We start from the raw sequence: 21,408 nt of genomic DNA, 5'->3' as shown, positions 1-21,408 counted from the left end.
GTGTTATATTCCAAGACATTCTAAACAATGCAATAGCTTTGTGTATTAAACATGTTTGTCTAGTAATAGACAAGAGTTGTTATTGTTAACTAAGACAAAAGTATTAACAATACAAATACAAATACAATACAATACAAATTAACAATACTTTTGTTGATTTAATTAAAGCTGAAATATGGTAAAACATTATATATATATATATATATATATATATATATATATATATATATATATATATATATATATATATATATATATATATATATATATATATAAAAAGCCTAAAACTTCAATCAAATTTAGAAATGTTGCTCAGGCAACTAACTGAAGTATAATAAGACGAATTACTAAAATTACTAAAACTGAAATAAATTTCACTTCAGCTAAATAAAAATATAAAAATCTAATACAATAGCAAAAACATTTAACAAAATTACTAAAATGTATACTTGAATTAGAATGAAAACTACAAATATGACATTAAAATCTAGTTCAAAATATTAATAAACACTGGAACAGTCTAAAATCTCTAAAAGTCATTCCTAACAGAAAAGCTTGCTTTACACCTTTGGTCACCATTAGAGAAAAGAGGAGCGTGGATATTCTGGATATCTCCTTTTCCACAACTTTTACATTTTCATAATAATATTTTGGTAGTCCGGCAATTCCATCTCATAAAGGTATGAATACTTGGAGACAAGCAACTTCTATATTGTTGTTCTGTCGTTGTACAAGCAGCGTGTGACGGTTGGTCAGTGTGGAATTAGTCCCGCCCCTCCTTGACTGTGATTGGTCAGCTGACTAAAAAGTGAAAGTGATGAGCGATGCGTTCTTCATCATTCGGTGTTGAGAAAAAACACCCAAGCATTCAGTGTAAAAAAGATGCTCAGCATGCTCCTGGTGTCAAAAATTGAGAACAATTCACAAAATTAGCTATCCTCGAGAAAAATGCTTTGGTGTACAAACGGCCTAAATAATGACAGCATTTTATATACCTTCCTGCTGTGCTTCTTAAGTGCTTTTGAACACAAATAAAACGAATCATTTATGAAAGCTCCATTGCATCTGTATTAAAATCAGCAGGAAATTTTGACGTTGCCGTTCTGCCATATAACGCTTTGTATTGAATCATCAGGTCATTTCAGAAAAAAAGATGCCTGCTCTCCGTTACAAACCCTGCCACACCAAATGATCACCAGCTGTCGTGACACTGATCTTTCTGACCACCTGTATGCGTTGTGGATCATCATCTTCCTGGACGGGCTGCGTCACAGATCGTGACATAATCTGACAAGATCGGACAACAAGTCAAATAGAGTGCAAACAGGCAGCTCTTCTCAGAATGACAGCACTTGTAATGTGATTAGTAATCTGATGATGTAAACATAAAGGACTCTGAAGGGAACGTCCTCAGGAATTTTCTGACAGGAGTGGGGCAGTGCCCACAGAGAGAGGCAGAGAGCGAGACTATCTGTGCTCGGAGAAAGTTTATCTGCCTTTGTCAGCTTGCTCCTGTGGGGTTTTGCTGCTTGATATAAAGTCCTGACAGGAAAAAACAGCAGCAGTAACAAAAAGACAGTTGTGAATGCAAGCTCAGTGAGCGTGTAGATGAACAAACTTGAGCCGTCTGCTATTTTTAAACTCTTTCACGCATCAAAGAGCGTCCTTTGCCTCTTTTTGCCTCTCTTTTCGAACATATGAATGAGACAGTAGCTGTTCATCCATATGACCTAACCATGTTTCCTAATTATTGTATGCTGTACCCCCAGCTTGTATTAATTGATTGAGCTTGGGATGTTTAAAGTGCAGCCTCAATCTAAGTGTTATGTTAAGGTCTTTTTGGGGGTTTGCTGTAAGAGGAAACCACTGTGATCATTCATTACCATCACTTGTTTGAGGTAAAATATAACCTGGGTTCTCTATTGATCTCCTGACAGTTTCCAACATAGATCAGGTCTTATTCAGAAATGGGAATTAATGAAAGATCTCTCCAGGGAATCATGGGAAAAAAATGTGAAAATTAATATCAAATCAGTCTAAAAATGGTGTTTTTGTCCTTGGTTACTGTGTTTTTTCCTTTGAGTTCAGAGTGGATTATGTTGATGAAACACAGAACCACTGACGGTTTGTCAGTCTGGTTTTTGTCGTTGGTAATGTGGTTAGTAAACTGTGTTTCACTTGTATTGTGAGGTGAACACCTTATCGTCTGAAGCAGCTGTCAGTCGCATGCCTCAAGGCCGTGGGGAAATTCAGCAAAATCTGTCTTTGAGAAACACATGACAGTTATGTAATGAACACTTCATGAAACAGTGGCATAGTCATTACTCAGAGCGCAGCATCCAGGGCTTTACAGACCCCCTTCATTATACCTCCACCCATCTTCTCTATCCTTCCCCCCTCTCTTTTTTTTGCTGAACCATCAAGAAGGAATTTCATTAAATATTCAAAATAATCTGTTCCAATAGGATCATAAATACGGCTTCTTTCCCAGTTGTGACACAAAGTGATAAACCAAAGCGATGAACCTTTTTATCGCACGTTTTTTCAGACTTGATCTTAAAGCTGTGGTAGGTAACTTTTGATGCTCTAGCGGTTAATAAACAGAACTGCTTGCATCTTGCGGAAGAACATCGTATCCAGAACTACTTCTCTGTTTATGTCTATGAAGAATCACAAAGGTACTGGGTTACTCCGCCGCGGTACCCCTGAAGCAATCTAAAATAGTCCGAATATAAATACTTATTATAGGTGCACCCTAGTGATTCAGGACAAGCTAAAAACACGTTTCGGAAAATGGATTCATGGTGTACTCGCTTATTATATACATTTTTCTACATTTTGAACACAAACAAAGTTACGGACCGCATCTCTGATTGGTTGATTTTTACCGGGAGCGATGGATTTCTGCAAATGGCAATAGGACCACTGGGAGGAGCCAGAGGAGCTTGATTTTTTCACAGATTATCTGTCTCATATTCTACTGTCAGGACATAATGACAGGTTTAACAAATATGTAAAAAATATATTTTTACAAAAGTTACCTACTGCAGCTTTAAAGAAAATAATCCCGTCTTTTGTTCACAGGAGAGCTAATTGGACTTCAGTGAGTGGCGTTTCACTGCAGTGCTCTTTCTTCTTTCTTTCTCTGTTTCTCTTTCTCCGCTCCCCCCTCCCCCATCTCACTCCCTCTGTCACCAGCATGTCAGTGTAATTGAATTTCTGCACACGTTCACCTTTTTCATCAATCACATGTGCTGATAAGGTGGGTTTAGGAAAGACACTCAGGCAGAGCTCAGAGAGAGGGTACTGGAAGAAGTAAAACAGAGAAGCAGACAGAGGATGAAAGGAGAGAATGAATAAGAAAAGAAAAAGGAAATTGAATGAATGGAAAACAGAGAGAAAGACTGTGATCCTGTGGAGTGGTGGAACTAGTGACGGTGGTGCTGCAGTGCGGTGCTCTGTCTCTGGGTATGTTTACCTGAAAGTGTCCTGCAAAGTGGATTCACAAGGAATTAAGTGAGATTCCGAATCATAGGGAGGGTAAATGTTCAGTCTGTAGGGGATGTGGACAATTACTACACTGATTTTGGTTCAAATAAACATTGAAAAGGAGCTGATGGACCAGTGTTTTTTATATATAATTTTTTATTCATCTTAATTCAAATTATTAATCTGGAAACATCTTATTTCTCTCTCCGAAAAGCATCTCTTGCATCACAAATTTGGTTTATAAACCCCCCGCCTCCCCTTTTTTTGGTATGGGTGTTAAGTGTACCATACTGCCAGTGGAATGTCTCTGTTTTGATTTATTAAATGTTGAAGTTAGGGGGCCTCAAGATTTAAAATAAGGCACAACAAGCATTAAAAGAGCTATAACAACGAATATAAAATATATAATAATTCAATATATTGAATAACATATGTTATTATTAATATGATATAAAGCCTGATTTTAAAAGTGTGATTTCTACCCCTTGATAAATAAATTAAATGAATGTAAACTTAATAAAATCTTATAACTCTGATCGGTAACACTTTAGAAAAGGGAATACTTATTCACTATTAACTACGACTTTTCCCTCAATAGATTTTTAATTTGCTGTTTATTAATAGTAAATAAGACAGTTGTTGAATTTAGGTATTGGGTAGGAATAGGGATGTAGAATTATGTCATGTAGAATATGGCATTCATTTGTGCTTAATTATTACTAATAAATGGCTAATATTCTAGTAATGTGCAAGCTATTAAGCAACTTATTAAGAGACCCTAAAATAAAGTGTTACCCGCTGATCTTTATAATGAATGTACATTTGTCTAATGCAAAGCTCTTAAATATTTAATCAGGTAAAAACTGTAAAGAATAAAAATAATATACATCTTACAAATTCTTAATCATTATCCATTGAATCATAAATAACCAGAAAAATCATGGGGCCTTTGCATATTGATGAGGGCTTTGGAGTCAAAACGTTTGAGAACTATTGTAATACTCTATTATTATTAAAAAAATTTCCTCCAACTTTCTAAAGCCAGGACAAATTGTTTCATGTTTTCCACTGTTATGTAAAACCTCACTTTTCAATTAGTTAAAAAAATGATGATTTCTAGACCTTCAAAAATGTTAAAAGATATTAAATTAATGAAAGGAATGAATGGTTATAGAACTTTACACTGAATTTCCAAGTTTGTCTGTTAAAGCCAAATCCTCCAATGAGCTGAATTTAAATCTCTAGCTTTTATCGCTGGCTTTTGTACACAAATAATTATAATTATGTAAGGATTTTCATTCCATTTATTGATTTAAAAAATATACAGTAGTACTCATGCAGAACTCATGAACGGCAGGACAAGTCATAGAAATACATTTTTGTCAAAAATGCCCTGCAGTTTCATATTTGGGACAGAATTTATACAGCATACGTACGACAGATGGTGAAGTTCAGTTCTGTCTTTTTAACTACAGTACTGCTCTGTGTCTATCAGCGTTGCTCTTTCTCTCCCTTTCTTTCTTTGGCTCCACTCATTTGCTTTAGTCACTAAGAGCTCACACTAAAAATGAACTCATGAAGCAGCTCTTGAGACCGAGCCTTTGAAAAACGGTGCAAAAAATTGGCATTAGCACCAAAACGATTATGCTACTTTTTGGCATACCGCTCCATCAAAACTGAATTGACAATTTATAGAGTTTACAAAGTCACAATTTAACGAAGTGGAGCCGGGCTGGGTGCTGAGATTGCATTTGCGCTGTGTGGCTCTTCTGTGGTATTAGACTAACTGTGCCGTGTTTGCTTCGCTGCTGGCAATGACATGAGCTGTGGGGATAACACCGGCCACCCCTGAGGCGGTCCTCTGAAGCACTTCAGATTACCCACACACTCACTCACATACAAAATGGTGTACTTACTGTAGATTATATACATGCGCTCTTGTTGCTTGTTCAGTCACTGATGCCAACCTATATTGGCGGATCATGTCTCCTCATATTGGAGGTCTAATCAAAATAACAGGCATGATGATTCATCAAACAGGGCTTTAGAGAAATTGTGGCCACTTGTTCTTGCTGCTAGGTGCTCTAATTTGAATATCTTTGAAACTTGGAGCTCACAATAAAGATTTGTTTGCATCACAATTAGAGAAAAAACACTAGTTGCAACACTAGTACAATTGCATCGAAATAAGACACAGCACGGTTCCTATTTCTGAGCAAACAATATAGCTTTGTCGCCTCTGGATGATAATTGTATCCTGTTATATGACGAAAATGGCATTGAGAAAGCTCTGCAGCAGACAAGGATGGTGGAGATCCTCGGGAAAGCGGTTAGGAAATTAGAAACTAGTATTGCTATGCTCCAGTCAAGTGCATACAAATCTTCTTTCACACCTCTGAAGCTGATTACACGTGCATTTCATGTCACACTTGGTGCTTGGCTGTGAAATTACATTTACTGTAGGCAACAATGCAAAATCTTTATAAATGTACTTTATGAATCCTGTTTTTCATGCTGCAGTTGTGGCTTATATATTATCACACAATATAATATATTTGTACACATCAAACTGTGTATAAATTATCTTATTTTTTACTCAATTACCAAATCAGTGCTCCATAAGACTCTTTTATTTCTTTTCCTGGCTCTCACTTTATAATTATTGGTTTCATCCTTGTTGCAGAAAGAGACCACATTGTTTTTAACATGAAACAATTACTACTTCCATCTGTTTCCATCATCTCCTGAGTTCATCTGGAGAATGAGGTCAACCAGTGCTCACTCTGCACTGTCTACAGACCATTATTATGAGGGTCATATGTTCTTAACCCTGCACTTCAAGAGTTGACGGACAACTTTGGGGAGTGGGCAGCTCAAGCTGAGTAATATACAGGCCATTATTCCATAAATGTAATATAATCTGCTCCACATTCATTGACATCCCCAGATCTGAAAAGAAATTGCCGCTCAAAACTGTGCCACTTTAAGATGGCACCATGATAACCTTTGAGAAATAATTAAAATCTTTCCAAGGTGAGGCAGTGAAAATAAATTGGGACTGTCTTGTCGTCCATCCATCACTTAAGCAAATTTGTCTAGTCTCACAGGGGCCGCTTCACATAACAGTGCAACTGTTGCACAACAGTATTTCATTGCAAAAGCCATTGTTTCATCAAGTTTCACTAGGTGTCATTTGAGCCTCAGCAATGCCATTTAAATATTTATTTTCAATTAAATTGTCTATAGATGCTATGCAGATGCATTTTCTGTGAAATATTGGTTCACAGTATTTGTATTTAAATTTGTTAATTTTTTTAGTCCTGACATCAATCAATAGATAGATAGATAGATAGATAGATAGATAGATAGATAGATAGATAGATAGATAGATAGATAGATAGATAGATAGATAAGACTTTAAATTATAGGTTTATTTTTTATTGTTATTAAAAAAAAACATCACTTGATGTGTTTTTAATAATAATATTATAGTTTTGTTTATAGTACCTGTCAAAAGTTTGGATCTGAGAATGACCAAATGATCTAAATATTTCCACCCAAAGAGAGTAACATTTTATTAAATCTCGCAGAAAAACTGGACACAGGTGCAGAAAAAGTTGCCATTACCAGCCCACCAACTAACCAATAAACATTTATTGCAAAGACTGGCATCAAATGAAAAGATTGACAAAGGCCAGCAGAAGATCTGAAATAGCGTTTGAAGATATTAGTGTCGTCTGGGAGGCCAGATGGTTGGTCATGGAAAAGTAGCATAACGGTTTTGGTAAGATTTGTGTTCGTTTGTGCCGTGGATGCATGTGTGAAGTGCTATCCACGGTTATCTTGTGTTTGCTTTGTAGCACCAGTGTCTTTTAGTTTCCCCAGTGTGTGAAATTGGCAATGTCAAGCCAAGCTTCCCAAAATAGTGAAAAGAAACAAGTGAAACGTTTCTCCTCCTAACATACACAGACTCACAATGTGTTGTTTCCTTCACACATGCACACAAAGACAGATGCCTCATCTTACATCTGTATTCAGTCATTGGCTACCTTTCATTGACCATTCATGAGGCTGCAGTAATTGGTTTGACATTGAAATGGTGATGGGAAAAATCGATTCCACAATAACTGAGAAGCTTAATGAAAGCTTGTCGCATTCCTTATACAAGCTTCCGATCTCTCATAAAATGAGTAAAAAATTTGAACTCGAGTAGAATCTAAAAACGATAGTGTCCTTTGTGCCTCAGGGAATAGTTCTAAAGACACATGGGGATTGAATCTGCTCAGCCAGAAAAAACTGACTCAGTGCATCATGATAAGACAATGAGTTCATCAAGGCCAGAGCTGCACATATCAGATGGATCTCAAAGGAGTTAAAGAACCAGAAAAGCTCTTCTCTTTACTTTTTGTCTCGTTACATTTTAATAAAGGATCTAATTAACTTGTGTTAACTCTGTCACTCTGTAATATTGAGTTCAGAACTTTCAAATGATTCTATTCTGGCTGTTCTAGTGCATGTGAGGGAATTATTTAATTTTAACTGTTTAACTGTTTTTAATTTGACATTTATTAGTGATGCATTATCTAAAAATATTATGATTAAATAGTTTTAAAATATTTATAAAGATTAATTGTAAGTGAACATTAGAAGAAAGCAAAGGTATACTGTATACTGTATAAACTGTATAAATAGGCCGACAACTAAACTGGTATTGTATACAGTATATTGTGCATCCCTAATGCTGACAGCTGAAAACCTATATTTATCATGTTATGACTGTTCTTTTGTTTTTCTTTGTTCAACAGGATGTAAAATCTACATTCTTCCAGTTCGGGGCCTCCATCCAACAGGAGGCGCTGCTCATGCTCAACATCATGGAAGAGTACGACTGGCATGTCTTCTCCATAGTGACCAGTAAGTTTCCAGGCTACCAGGATTTCATTGCCATCCTGAAGACCACAGTTGACAACAGCTTTGTCGGTTGGGACCTCCAGCACACCATCACCCTGGACGTCGTAGATGGGGACTCCAGGACCCAGATCCAGCTGAAGAGGGTGCAGTCTCCAGTCATCCTCTTGTACTGCTCAAAGGACGAAGCGGCTTACATCTTGGAAGAGGCCCGATCACTGGGCCTGACCGGTTTCGGGTACATCTGGATCGTGCCCAGCTCGACCACGGGCAACCCAGACATCACACCAGATACATTCCCCTCTGGAATGATCTCTGTATCCTACGATGACTGGGACTATCCTCTTGAGGCACGGGTTCGAGATGGGCTTGGGATTATAACCACGGCAGCTGCAGCTATGTTGGAAGAGTTTGGGGACATCCCAGAGGCCAAAACCAGCTGCTATGGGCAACTGGAAAAAACCAAGTTGCCACCCAGCGCGCTACACAAGTGAGTGAAAGATGAGAGCTGGGCTATTATCCAAGTGTCAGTGGTATGTTAGTGCTTTCTGTCAACAGCCTGTCCATCCAGTTCCTGCTCTTTAAAAGTGGAAACAAGAGGGCTGTTTGTGTGGGAAAACACAGTTTTTGATCAGTCAAGTGGAAAAAGGAAAAGGTAGAAAAAACAACCCAAGAGGTCTCTGTTAGAGACATAGGGCATACAGGGCATTTGCAAAAAAAGTCTCAGTTTTTTAATGATAGACCTAATAGTTGGCTGTCATTCAATTCCAAGTGATCTTTAAAGATTCCAAACAAAGTTTAATGGATACAATTAAAAAAATATAATGCAAATGTCACACACTCGCAGAAGTACAAAAAATAAAACATTAGAAAAGCTGTCACTAAGGTGGAACTTTTTCAAAAGGTACACCTTTATTCCCTATTTACCCCTAAAAGGTGTATATTAGTACCTTAAAGGAACATATTAGTACCTAAATGGTACATTTTATCAGTTTATATATATATATTTTAAATAAACGGTGCATTCCAATATATCACCCTCTAAAGGACAATTTGTAGTGAAAACAATCATGGCCGCCATATTGAATGGTCGTTTCAAACCGAAGTGCTCAAAACTGGCCACTGCAAAGAACCCTTCGGAAGGAAGGATTTAGAAGGGTACAACAGATCGACACTTCGGGCTCCCATGATCCTTTTGCACAGATTCTTTGCATGATGATGACGCCTGTCGGCAAGGGCACTTCAGAAACAGTTATTTGGTCCCCTAAACCCTTCAACACTTCGAAGCTCTCACTCTGGAGGGTAAACCCTTTAAAAGGGATTAGGGCATAGGGATGAGCCCTTTCAGATGAAACACGGGGAGAGATCCCCGTGGGCACTGGGCAGAACTTGTAATAAAGTTAGTGATAACAAGGCTCACCCATTTAGACGAAAGATATGATTGGTCAGTTTTCTCTGTCATTTAAAATTACACTCTCATTGGTTTACTACTGCTTGGCCTTCTGTAATTTCACAGCTGCACCAACAATCACAGAGCCACAAACGCAAGGCGGAAAGATTCTGATATGGAGAAAATGGGCATGAGAAAAAAACTAAGAGAAAATGAGGAAAAGTTATTCACTAAATATTCACTAAATAGGCAGATTAGAAGAGTTTATTTCCACATACATTGTATTTATTTTATTTAGATGATGATTGTGAAATTATGAATTGCTTAAATAAAATTGGAAATCTACGGTGACGCGTTGCTGCCTCACACACATTATTTTTTTCCACTCGATTATGCCGTAATAACGAGATGTTATGTCATTTTAATGTAATCTTTTCTCATTAAAATTACATCTTTTCTTGTAATAAGGAGATGTTCTCTAGTTATAATGACATCTTTTCTCATAAAAACCAGATGGTATGTTGTAAAAACAATATAATTATCTAGTTAAAATGACATAATTTCTCGTTAAAACAACAAATTTTTCTCGTAATAACGACATATTATGTCATAAAAACTATATGTTTTCCCGTTATAGATATGGTACATTTTGTGAGAAATGCCCTGCTGTCACCACAGTCTGACATAAACGAGTATCTGCACGCTGCTGAAATTATTTAAATATTATACTGTTTTAAATGTATTTTAATATAATGGTTTTAATCGTAGTGGAATATTTTTTTGAGTACATCTCCAATCTGTCTACAATATAGTGCTATCCAATAACTGCACTCAGACCCATGACTCGTTTAGGTTATGATCAGATCAAAATGGTTATTTTTAAATAATCTACTCTCGGCTTAATATTTCTGTATTTGAATGACTGAAGTTTGATTTAACAACAAATCCAAATACAATTTTTTTTTTAACAAAAATAAAGAAATTTTCAAATAGACTTTTAATAAAAATAATAATAGACTAATAATAATAATTATTATTAATATTATTTTGTTCTGTTTGAAAATCGGCAAACGAAAATTAAGATCGATTTTCCTTAGCCCTATTTTTTGTTTGTGGGTAAACAAATGGGCTTATGCTTTAATATTTGTTTCACATGCGTAAGCAGCTTTGATACCTTAGTCTGATTATATATTAATTACGTATTAGTGATTACATATTATTAAATTATATCTTTAGCTGAAACAAGCCGAGCATCGCATCGTGATTTCTTTCCTATGTTATCACAATGTATCCTTAAGAGATCACGCTGGCGCCGCCGAATAGAGTAGTGTTGTAATTTATATGAGAAGGAAAATAGCCTATACAACAGCCAGACAGTATGAAGAAACGTTATTGTGACTAATTTGTAGAGTGGTACATGAGGTGAACTCTTATTCTGTGTGATGGGATAGACAGTGAAAAAAATAAATGTAATAAAGTAAAAATAGAAGTAAGTTTAATAAAGTAAATAAAGGCTGAGTGAAAAAGTAGCATTTTTAGGGCTGCCCACGCACAAATAGCAATCTCAATTTTTAACCCACAAAAAAAAAAAAAGAAAAATCTTCATTTACCCCAAAAAGAACTAAATAGATACTACTAAGTAGTATCTGATCATAGCCTAATCGAGTAATGGGTCTGAGTGCAGTATTGGATAGCACTATATTGTAGACAGAATACATTTCATATATTTAATACATTTCAGAATACATTTAAAACAGTATAGTATTTAAATAATTTCATCAGTGTGCAGATCCTCGTTTATGTCAGACTGTGCCGACAGCAGCACGGTCGCTTATCGCTCACATAATGTACCATATCTATAATAATGGGAAAACATATAGTTTTTATGACATAATATGACATTATTACGAGAAAAATATGTTGTTTTAATGAGAAAACATCTTGTTATAACGAGAAATTATGTTGGTTTAACGAGAAAAGATGATGTTAAATTACATCTCGTTTTTAAGACATAAGTGAGTGGAAAATAAATGTTTGAGGCAGCAATGCGTCACCATAGAAATCATATCTTTTTATAAAAAAAAATTCAATTCAATTCAATTCAATTCAAGTTTATTTGTATAGCGCTTTTTACAAAACAAATCGTTACAAAGCAACTTTACAGAAAATTATGTTTCTACAATATTTAGTAGTAGCTAGTAGTTTGTGCACATTTGACAGGATTTTAGAAAAACTAAAAAATAATAATAATACAAGACGTAGTCAGCTAGACGATGAACTATCAATATTATTAATTAAGTTATTATATGATTAAGTCACACATTTAGGAATAATTGTTAGTTCTGTTTGTTCATTCAGGGTTAGCATCATCTGAGGTCCTCTGAGGGTCAGCATCATCTCTTCTCAGGTGTTCTGGATCCAGACTGGAGCTTGTGTAAATCCTAGTTACCACGGGATGTGAATCCCGTGGCAAAACATAGAAACAAAATACAGACATCATTAGCATAGCTGCTGATCCAACAAAGTAAAATTAGTTTAACCCAAGCTAATGAATAAAAATGCACCTTTGATCAGATGCAACTACACTCACAATTAAAAAGATACATTATTCGAATGCTTGGCGAAAGAGATGTGTTTTTAATCTAGATTTAAACAAAGAGAGTGTGTCTGAACCCCGAACATTATCAGGAAGGCTATTCCAGAGTTTGGGAGCCAAATGTGAGAAGGCTCTACCTCCTTTAGTGGACTTTGCTATCCTAGGAACTACTAAAAGTCCAGCGTTTTGTGACCTTAGGGTGCGTGATGGGTTGTAACGTGGTAGAAGGCTAGTTAGGTACGCAGGAGCTAAACCATTTAGGGCCTTATAGGTAAGTAATGATAATTTGTAACTGATGCGGAACTTAATAGGTAGCCAGTGCAGAGACTGTAAAATTGGGGTAATATGATCATATTTTCTTGACCTCGTAAGGACTCTCGCTGCTGCATTTTGGACGACCTGTAGCTTGTTTATTGAAGAAGCAGGACAACCACCTAGAAGTGCATTACAATAGTCCAGTCTAGAGGTCATGAATGCATGAACTAGCTTTTCTGCATCAGAAACAGATAACATGTTTCGTAGCTTGGCAATGTTTCTAAGATGGAAGAATGCAATTTTTGTAACATTGGAAATATGATTTTCAAAAGACAAATTGCTGTCTAATATAACACCCAGATTTCTGACTGTAGAGGAAGTTACAGTACATCCGTCTAGTTGCAGATTGTAATCTACAAGATTCTGTGTAGTGTTTTTTGGTCCAATAATTAATATCTCCGTCTTATCCGAATTTAATTGGAGAAAATTCTTTGTCATCCAATCTTTTACATTTTTAACACACTCTGTTAGCTTAGATAATTGGGAAGTTTCATCTGGTCTCGTTGATATATATAGCTGAGTATCATCAGCATAACAGTGGAAGCTAATTCCGTATTTTCTAATAATATTACCAAGGGGCAACATGTATATTGAAAATAGAAGGGGACCTAGGACGGATCCTTGTGGCACTCCATATTTTACTGATGATAAATGAGATGACTCCCCATTTAAGTAAACAAAATGGTAGCGATCGGACAGGTAGGATCTAAACCATCTTAGAGCCTGCCCTTGAATACCTGTATAGTTTTGTAATCGATCTATGAGTATGTCATGATCTATGGTGTCGAACGCAGCACTAAGATCAAGTAAGACTAGAAATGAGATGCAGCCTTGGTCTGACGCAAGGAGCAGGTCATTTGTAATTTTAACAAGTGCAGTTTCTGTGCTATGGTGGGGCCTGAAACCTGACTGAAATTCTTCATACAGATCATTTTTATGCAGGAAGGTGCTCAATTGAGCAGACACAACTTTTTCTAAAATTTTAGACATAAATGGAAGATTTGAAATAGGCCTATAATTTGCCAGTACACTAGGATCTAGTTTTGGTTTCTTAATAAGAGGCTTGATAACCGCCAGCTTGAATGGTTTTGGGACGTGTCCTAAAGATAACGACGAGTTTATGATATTGAGAAGCGGTTCTTCGGCTACAGGTAACAGCTCTTTCAGTAATTTAGTGGGTACAGGATCTAATAAACATGTTGTTGGTTTAGATACAGTGATAAGTTTATTTAGCTCTTCCTGTCCTATGGTTGTAAAGCACTGCAGTTTATCTTTGGGTGCGATGGATGAAACTGAAGTGTTAGATGCTGTAGAATCTACATTCGCTATTGTATTTCTAATGTTATCTATTTTATCAGTGAAGAAATTCATAAAGTCATTACTATTTAACGTTGGTGGAATATTTGAATCAGGTGGCATCTGGTAATTTGTTAACTTAGCCACTGTGTTAAATAAAAACCTTGGATTGTTTTGGTTATTTTCAATGAGTTTGTGTATATGCTCTGCCCTAGCAGTTTTTAGAGCCTGTCTATAGCTGGACATACTGTTTTTCCATGCAATTCTAAAAACTTCTAAGTTAGTTTTTCTCCATTTGCGTTCAAGACTACGAGTTACTTTCTTGAGAGAGTGAGTATTACTGTTATACCATGGTACAGTACGTTTTTCTCTAACTTTTTTCAATTTGATTGTGGCAACAGCTTCTAATGTATTAGAGAAAATAGTGCCCATGTTGTCAGTAATTTTGTCTAATTCATGTGTATTTTTGGGTACAAATAGCAGTTGAGATAGATCAGGCAGGTTATTTGCGAATCTGTCTTTGGTGGCTGGAACAATAGTTCTGCCCAGACGGTATCGCTGCGACATATAGTTAATATCAGTTATACGCAGCATGCACGATACGAGGAAATGGTCTGTAATATCATCACTTTGAGGTACAATATCTATAGCAGTAAGATCGATGCCATGCGATATAATTAAATCTAGTGTATGATTAAAACGATGAGTGGGCCCGGTGACATTTTGCTTGACTCCAAAGGAGTTTATTAGGTCAGTAAACGCAAGTCCTAATGTATCATTTGTATTATCAACGTGAATATTAAAATCTCCCATGATTAGCGCCTTATCAACTGTAACTAGAAGGTCTGAGAGGAAATCTGCAAATTCTTTTAGGAATTCTGTATACGGCCCTGGTGGTCTATACACAGTAGCCAGAGCAAGAGATACATTAGATTTCTTTTGCATGTCTGACAGAGTAACATTTAGCATTAGTATTTCAAAAGAGTTAAACCTGTATCCTGTTTTCTGGGTAACATTGAGAATATCACTATATATTGTTGCAACACCCCCGCCACGACCAGTCTGACGGGGCTCATGCTTATAACAGTAGTTTGGTGGAGTAGACTCATTTAGACCAAAATAATCATTTGGTTTTAGCCAGGTTTCAGTCAAGCAGAGTAAATCAAAACTATTATCTGTGATCATTTCATTTACAATGACTGCTTTTGGTGTGAGTGATCTAATATTTATGAGCCCAAACTTTAAAAATTGTTTTTGTTCATTTACTTTACATTTTTCTGGTTTAATTACGATAAGATTTTTTCTAGATCCTACATTATATTTATATTTATATTTTGACCTCACTATTCTGGGAACAGACACAGTCTTAATAGGTTTTACAGCACAAGTACTTTTATCATTTAAGCGGGTGGAACAAAACTCATCATAATGGTTATTTGAGAATTGACTTACTAGTCACATGGAGCGAAGTGTCCTGGAGATGTTGTCAGAGAGAAGCTCCGCTCCGACTCGACTGGGGTGTAATCCATCAGCGCGAAACAGTCTAGGACGCTCCCAGAAAAGATTCCAGTTATTAACAAATAGCAGTTTCTGTTCTTTACACCATGACAACAACCATTCATTTAAAGCAAAAAGTCTACTGAACCTTTCGTGTCCTCGTCGATACGTGGGCAGTGGTCCTGACACGACGATCGTCGCCGCGGGCGTCGTGCTGCGAACCGTCTCGATCAGGCTCCTGAAGTCCCTCTTCAGCGTCTCCGTCTGCCGCAGCGTGGTGTCGTTAACCCCGGCGTGAAGCACGACCGCTCTCGGGCTCTCGTCGTCCTTCAGGATCGCGGGTATCTGCGCAGAAACATCGAGAACACGAGCACCAGGCAAACAATGAGTGTGCACTTTACCTTCGGCTAACGTAGCACTTACGTGTCGGACGATGGAGTCTCCGATGATCACAGCGTCGCGTCCTGTCTCACGGAGGGGAGCGAAGCGGTTCTGGATGGAGATCTCGAAGGCAGGAGGGGGAGATGTCGTCGCCCGGGACCCGGCTCGCATCCTCCGCTGTGGATGCACCCAGGGTCCGTGGTGTCCCGGCGTCGCAGTGAAGGACATCTGGGAAGATCGCGTCCTGGGTGCACCGGGCCTGCGCAGAGAAACACACGGAGTAGACGTGGTGTTAAAAATTATATTTAAAATTATATTTAAAAGTTTGTCATCTAAATTTGAAAAAAAAAAAAAATAAAATCAATAGCTTAGCCCCTCTCTGAGGGCCTGTCAGAGCCCTAAAGGCCCTCAGAGAGGGGCTAAGCTTCATATATATATATAGTACAGACCAACATTTTGGACACAGCTTCTCATTCAAAGAGTTTTCTTTATTTTCATGACTATGAAAATTGTAGATTCACACTGAAGGCATCAAAACTATTAATTAACACATGTGAAATTATATATGGAATTATATACATAACAAAAAAATGTGAAACACTTGAAAATATGTCATATTCTAGGTTCTTCAAAGTAGCCACCTTTTGCTTTGATTACTGCTTTGCACACTCTTGGCATTCTCTTGATGAGCTTCAAGAGGTAGTCACCTGAAATGGTCTTCCAACAGTCTTGAAGGAGTTCCCCGAGAGATGCTTAGCACTTGTTGGCCCTTTTGCCTTCTGTGTGCGGTCCAGCTCACCCTAAACCATCTCGATTGGGTTCAGGTCCGGTGACTGTGGAGGCCAGGTCATCTGGCGCAGCACCCCATCACTCTCCTTCTTGGTCAAATGGCACTTGATGCCTTCAGTGTGAATCTGGATGAAAATAAAGACAACTCTTTGAATGAGAACATGTGTCCAAACTTTTGGTCGTTACTGTATATATCAATTTCTTAAGCAAACAAGGACTGTTCATTTTTTACCTTTGTACATTGGTTAACTTTCATGAGATAACTGTGGTGATAAGTTGTTATCTCACTGCCATTTTTCCACAGTTTAAACACAAATCACATGAGAGGTAACACATTAAAGAGCATCAGAACATTTTTTTTTTTTTAGTTTGAATGTCTTGATTAAAAAGACGTGCCTTGAAAGCTTATACTTTGTTTTAACAAAAAACGTAAGTCACAAGTTGGTCTTGTTCGTGCACTTAGAAAGTGGAAACAAGACTATTTATGTGAGCAAATACAGTTTCTGGTCAGTCAGGTGGAAAAAGTAAACTAGGGGGTGGAAAAAGCAACCCAAGAGGTCTGTAAGAAAGAGGCATGGGTCAGGCATTTGCAAAATTTATTGGTACACCCTGCTAATATGTTTCACAGCATGAGCTGTATTCTTGAGTAAGCTAATAGTGAGGGGGCAGACGGGAAATGCTAAGTGAGGTTTTCAGGGAGCTGCAGAGCACTGGTCAGACACCCAGAGGTGGGTAATGCTTCGCTTCTCAAACTCTCTCGGGACGGCACAGTGCAGCACTCCGGTGCTTTTAATGAATAATGTTTTACACAGGGGAGAACAACATAGAGACTTTGCTACACTTGGAGAGCTCTCCACATATAAAGTGCTCTTGATGAGCCAGAGTGCTTTTGTTCCTTTGCTCCTGCTTGCATGCTGCCAGTCCTTAGTCTGTTTCACCCATATGCCTCAGCGGCACCTGCCAGTGCTGAGCAGACATGCTGAATTGCCCCATTTGAAATGGAGCAGTGTTGCTTGAGTTACACTTTCACCCTGGTGTCTAGGGTACATTAATCCTGATAGTCTCAGCACAGATGGTCAAAGGCTTGGCCAGAGATGGTTTCTACTAGAGCCAGCAGAGAAGAGGACTCATGCCCTGACTGCAAGGCGTCTTTTTTGTATTTAGACTTTTTTAGGCAAGCACATCATCAGATCTACGGAGGTTACCAGATTCTTTGAAAATATTCATGTTCTTGGATTGATAATTCCCACAAAATAGCCAAGTCTAGAATATTTCTGTAAATATTAGATTTGAATTTTGTTCGATTTAGACTCACTACTCCATCATTTTAAATCACTTTGACCCAGAAACACACTTGGAGCTTATGCACTAGCTTTCTAATGACACAGTTACCAGTGTTGGGCTGTAACGCATTACTTACTTAGAGTAATTAGAGTATAGTTACATGCTGAGGTCTCTATATGTTACCGCCATGTTACATGGCTGACAGAATACAGTGTATTATAATCTAGAGATTGTAAAAAGGATGTAGCACACATACTGTCGATTAGAGTAGATTAGAGACCTGCTCCTGAGACCCGATGCAACAAAGTGCGACGTGGAACAAGATGCTGGTGCGAGATGTGTGCGGGATATGAGAGATTAAATTGATGCATGGGACTGCCGTAAAATGGAAATATCTAAACATAAAATATCTAAAACAAATAAATGGCTATACATCTATTGCACAAAAGCAACATGAGGTAATATAACATATAAACAGGTGCAAGCAGAGGTTCTATATAGGCTACACACGTGTTTGTAGCGTTGAGCAATGCAGTGCTGAAATTTGCATGCTCACTAATCCTCTCATTATGACACACCAATTGTAGACATTATGAAAGATTCGTTATGCATATATTTATTGTGTTATAACAGAGATTTGTGAGATTGAGATGAACTGAGATGTCTTTTAGAGATTATAAATGCCATGAAAAACCATGCACACAGCAGCCTATGTTTGCTTTAGTTAAAAATAACAGTGTTCTGTGAATGTTGATGCTTTAGTAACAAATATTTATCGGGAGTGTGTATGCTGGGATTTCATACATTTCATGGAGAAAGAAATTAATGTAACTAGTAATGTAACTAATTACTAATTACTTTTGAAATAAAGTAATCAGTATGTTGATTACATTTTCAGAGTAACTTGCATAACACTGACAGTTACTGTGTTTGATATTCTAAAGATAGATTTTATGATAGAAGTATAGAATATAGAATGTCTTTACAGATATAATTATAATGTTTTCGAGTCTTTTAAAAATAGGCTGTCAAAGTGCCTCTAAAGTTGTACTTTTTGACATAATTTGAAATCAATAAAAAAGTATCAATAGTTTTTTTTATATGAAATATAATGAAAGTTCATATATATATATATATATATATATATATATATATATATATATTATTAATGTGGCTCATGAAACATTTCTTTATTAGTATCAGTATTGAAAGTTGAAAGTTTATATATATTTTTGTAGAATTTTTTTTTCAGGATTCTTTGATTAATAGAAGTTCAAAAGAAAAGCATTTATTTGAAACAGTAGTCTTTTGAAACAATAGAACTGTCTTTACAATTTTTTACAATTTTGTATTACTTTTTTTTATTAATTTAATGTGCCCTTGTTAAATAAAATTATTTATTTATTTTAAATTATATATTTATAATTATTATCTTAATAAAAATAATTATTGGTAATTTTGTTTGTGCAGAAAATGGCAGAAAATCCTGTCTATATATAAGCTGTGAATGTAGGGAATGTATTTGGCACAGCATTTTACTTTAAAAAATAAAAATATAATAAAATAAAAAACTGGCAAGTGAACCTCTCTCTGCATTTCATGCTCTTGTTAAAATTGAGTGTCAGAAAACTGGGTGAAAAATGAGGTCGCCAAGAAAATTTTCCTTTATGACAGATTTAAGGCTGTCATCTGAAGTGCTGTGAAAAGCAGACCGTAGCAAAATTTATCTTTCATATATCAGTGACGAATACTGGAATGACCTTTCAACAGGGCAGAGGCATGGCGAGTCCAGTGTTCCTCCTCCCTGGTGTTGGGGACCAAGAGTAGCTGTCAGCTGTGCTCTTTGCAACCCTATATTTCTGAAATAAAGGCCACTTTAAACACTCCCATTGAGACAGGAGCCAATCTGACCACCCCCAACAAAACACCATTTCACAGAGGGCAGTGCCACAGGAGTCACCGCTATTACTTTGAACTTTCATGGACAAAATTAAATATGACTTATGGCAGTTATAATGCTGGAATATGAGCTGGAGTGGGCTAAGCATTTCCAAGCAGTGGCAACAGGTCATTCTATCCTGGGGATTGTTTGCAGCAAAGTCTTTGGCACCTTGGCCTTAAAGGGCCCGAGCCGTACCATCTCCTCAAAGCTTTTGTGTTTTGTAGTGAAGCGAAATATGAGCTCCTGTAGAAATAATACTTTTATATGGCCATCACAGCACATTAAAGCGATTTAAGCTGGCAGGCAGGAGCACAATGGGAAGCATTATGAAGAGCTGGGTTTAAATAACGGTCTTGAACCTCTGACGTCCTCCCTATGGTGAAGGAAGCATTGTTTTTTTAAAGAGTGGCCCAGACCTCAGAAAACTAGGCAGTCAAAACCCTCTCTGGTCATTTTTTTTTTTTATATTTTGGCTTAATTGCTGACTTGCCAGTGGAGGAAGGATTTGTAGACTGAACTTAGCATAATGACTAAAAAGTAAAACCTTTTAATGCTAAGGACCTAGAAATATGATGCAAGAACAAGCATAAAGACACAGGTTTGATTTGTCATTGATTTGTCAGTAAAATATTGCAATCTCTGGAAAATAATATACAAGGTTATTTATGCACAATATATTGCCATTTAGTGCAAATGCAAACAAATGTTGTGTATAAAAGAAAAAAATATATATTAGATGTTTCCCATTGAAAAACTTAGAGCCCCAGGTGAAAAGACCTATACACTCCCAGCTGTCCTGGTATTGTCGTACAGATGGGATGCTCTCTTATGACATTGATTGAGCATTGCACAGATACCCGTGAAACGATTTGATTAGTTTGTATATCACGTTCAGAGTTATTACTAAAGGGAGAGTTGATTGCATTTACACATTCCGTCATGCCAGTGGGTTCGGCTCCAGAAGTGCAGACTCCTCGCAAATTAACTAACTTCAAGTAGGAACATTTTCTTGCTTCTCTAATGACTGAAATATTCTATATGTCGCATAGGGAACATCTTGCCTGCCCTCATTAGTGTCAACCCCGTTACTATAAATGCCTAACGAGGAACTGTTATATTTGACCACACTCCACTGGTTGCAGTGCAGCTGCTTCCTTCAGTTTGACCACAAATAAAGTACTGTGAAAATCTGCAGGCCAGTTGTACCACCCACCTATTTTAATCTGGATGATCCCAGAGCAGCTGTGCAGCCCTTTCGGGCACACCTGCTATAATGAGGTCTTTGATGAAGGGTTCACAGTGAACAAGAATGGGTACGGGGTAGGTATGTGCCTTAATTTCATTAAGCCTGTGACACACCAAGCCAACGATCGGCCGTTTGCCATCAACAGTTTGTCTGGTGTGTTCCTCTCTTCGGCTCTCATCAAGCTCCCATCGAAGTATGGCCGATTTAACATGTCGGAGAGAGTCAGAGCTCTGATTGGATGTTCAATTTAGCGAACGAGTCAGTGCCAAGAATTA

The 21,408-nt window shown here is 37.2% G+C and overlaps 1 protein-coding gene across 2 annotated transcripts in view; it reads left to right on the top strand.

Moving 5' to 3' along the window:
* Nucleotides 1-21,408, top strand: part of LOC113043133 (glutamate receptor ionotropic, NMDA 2A-like) — a 137,224-nt gene that overhangs the window by 60,649 nt on the left and 55,167 nt on the right. For both annotated transcript variants that reach the window (XM_026202343.1, XM_026202335.1), the window contains one exon: nt 8,295-8,887. In XM_026202343.1, coding sequence (XP_026058128.1) covers nt 8,295-8,887 — 593 coding nt within the window. The remainder of the gene's footprint in view (nt 1-8,294; nt 8,888-21,408) is intronic.

Source organism: Carassius auratus, chromosome 3, assembly GCF_003368295.1.
Source record: "Carassius auratus strain Wakin chromosome 3, ASM336829v1, whole genome shotgun sequence".
In the NCBI taxonomy this organism is placed as follows: Eukaryota; Metazoa; Chordata; class Actinopteri; order Cypriniformes; family Cyprinidae; genus Carassius; species Carassius auratus.
Note: the sequence above shows the minus strand (reverse complement) of the source record. Positions and strands in the feature narration are given on the sequence as shown.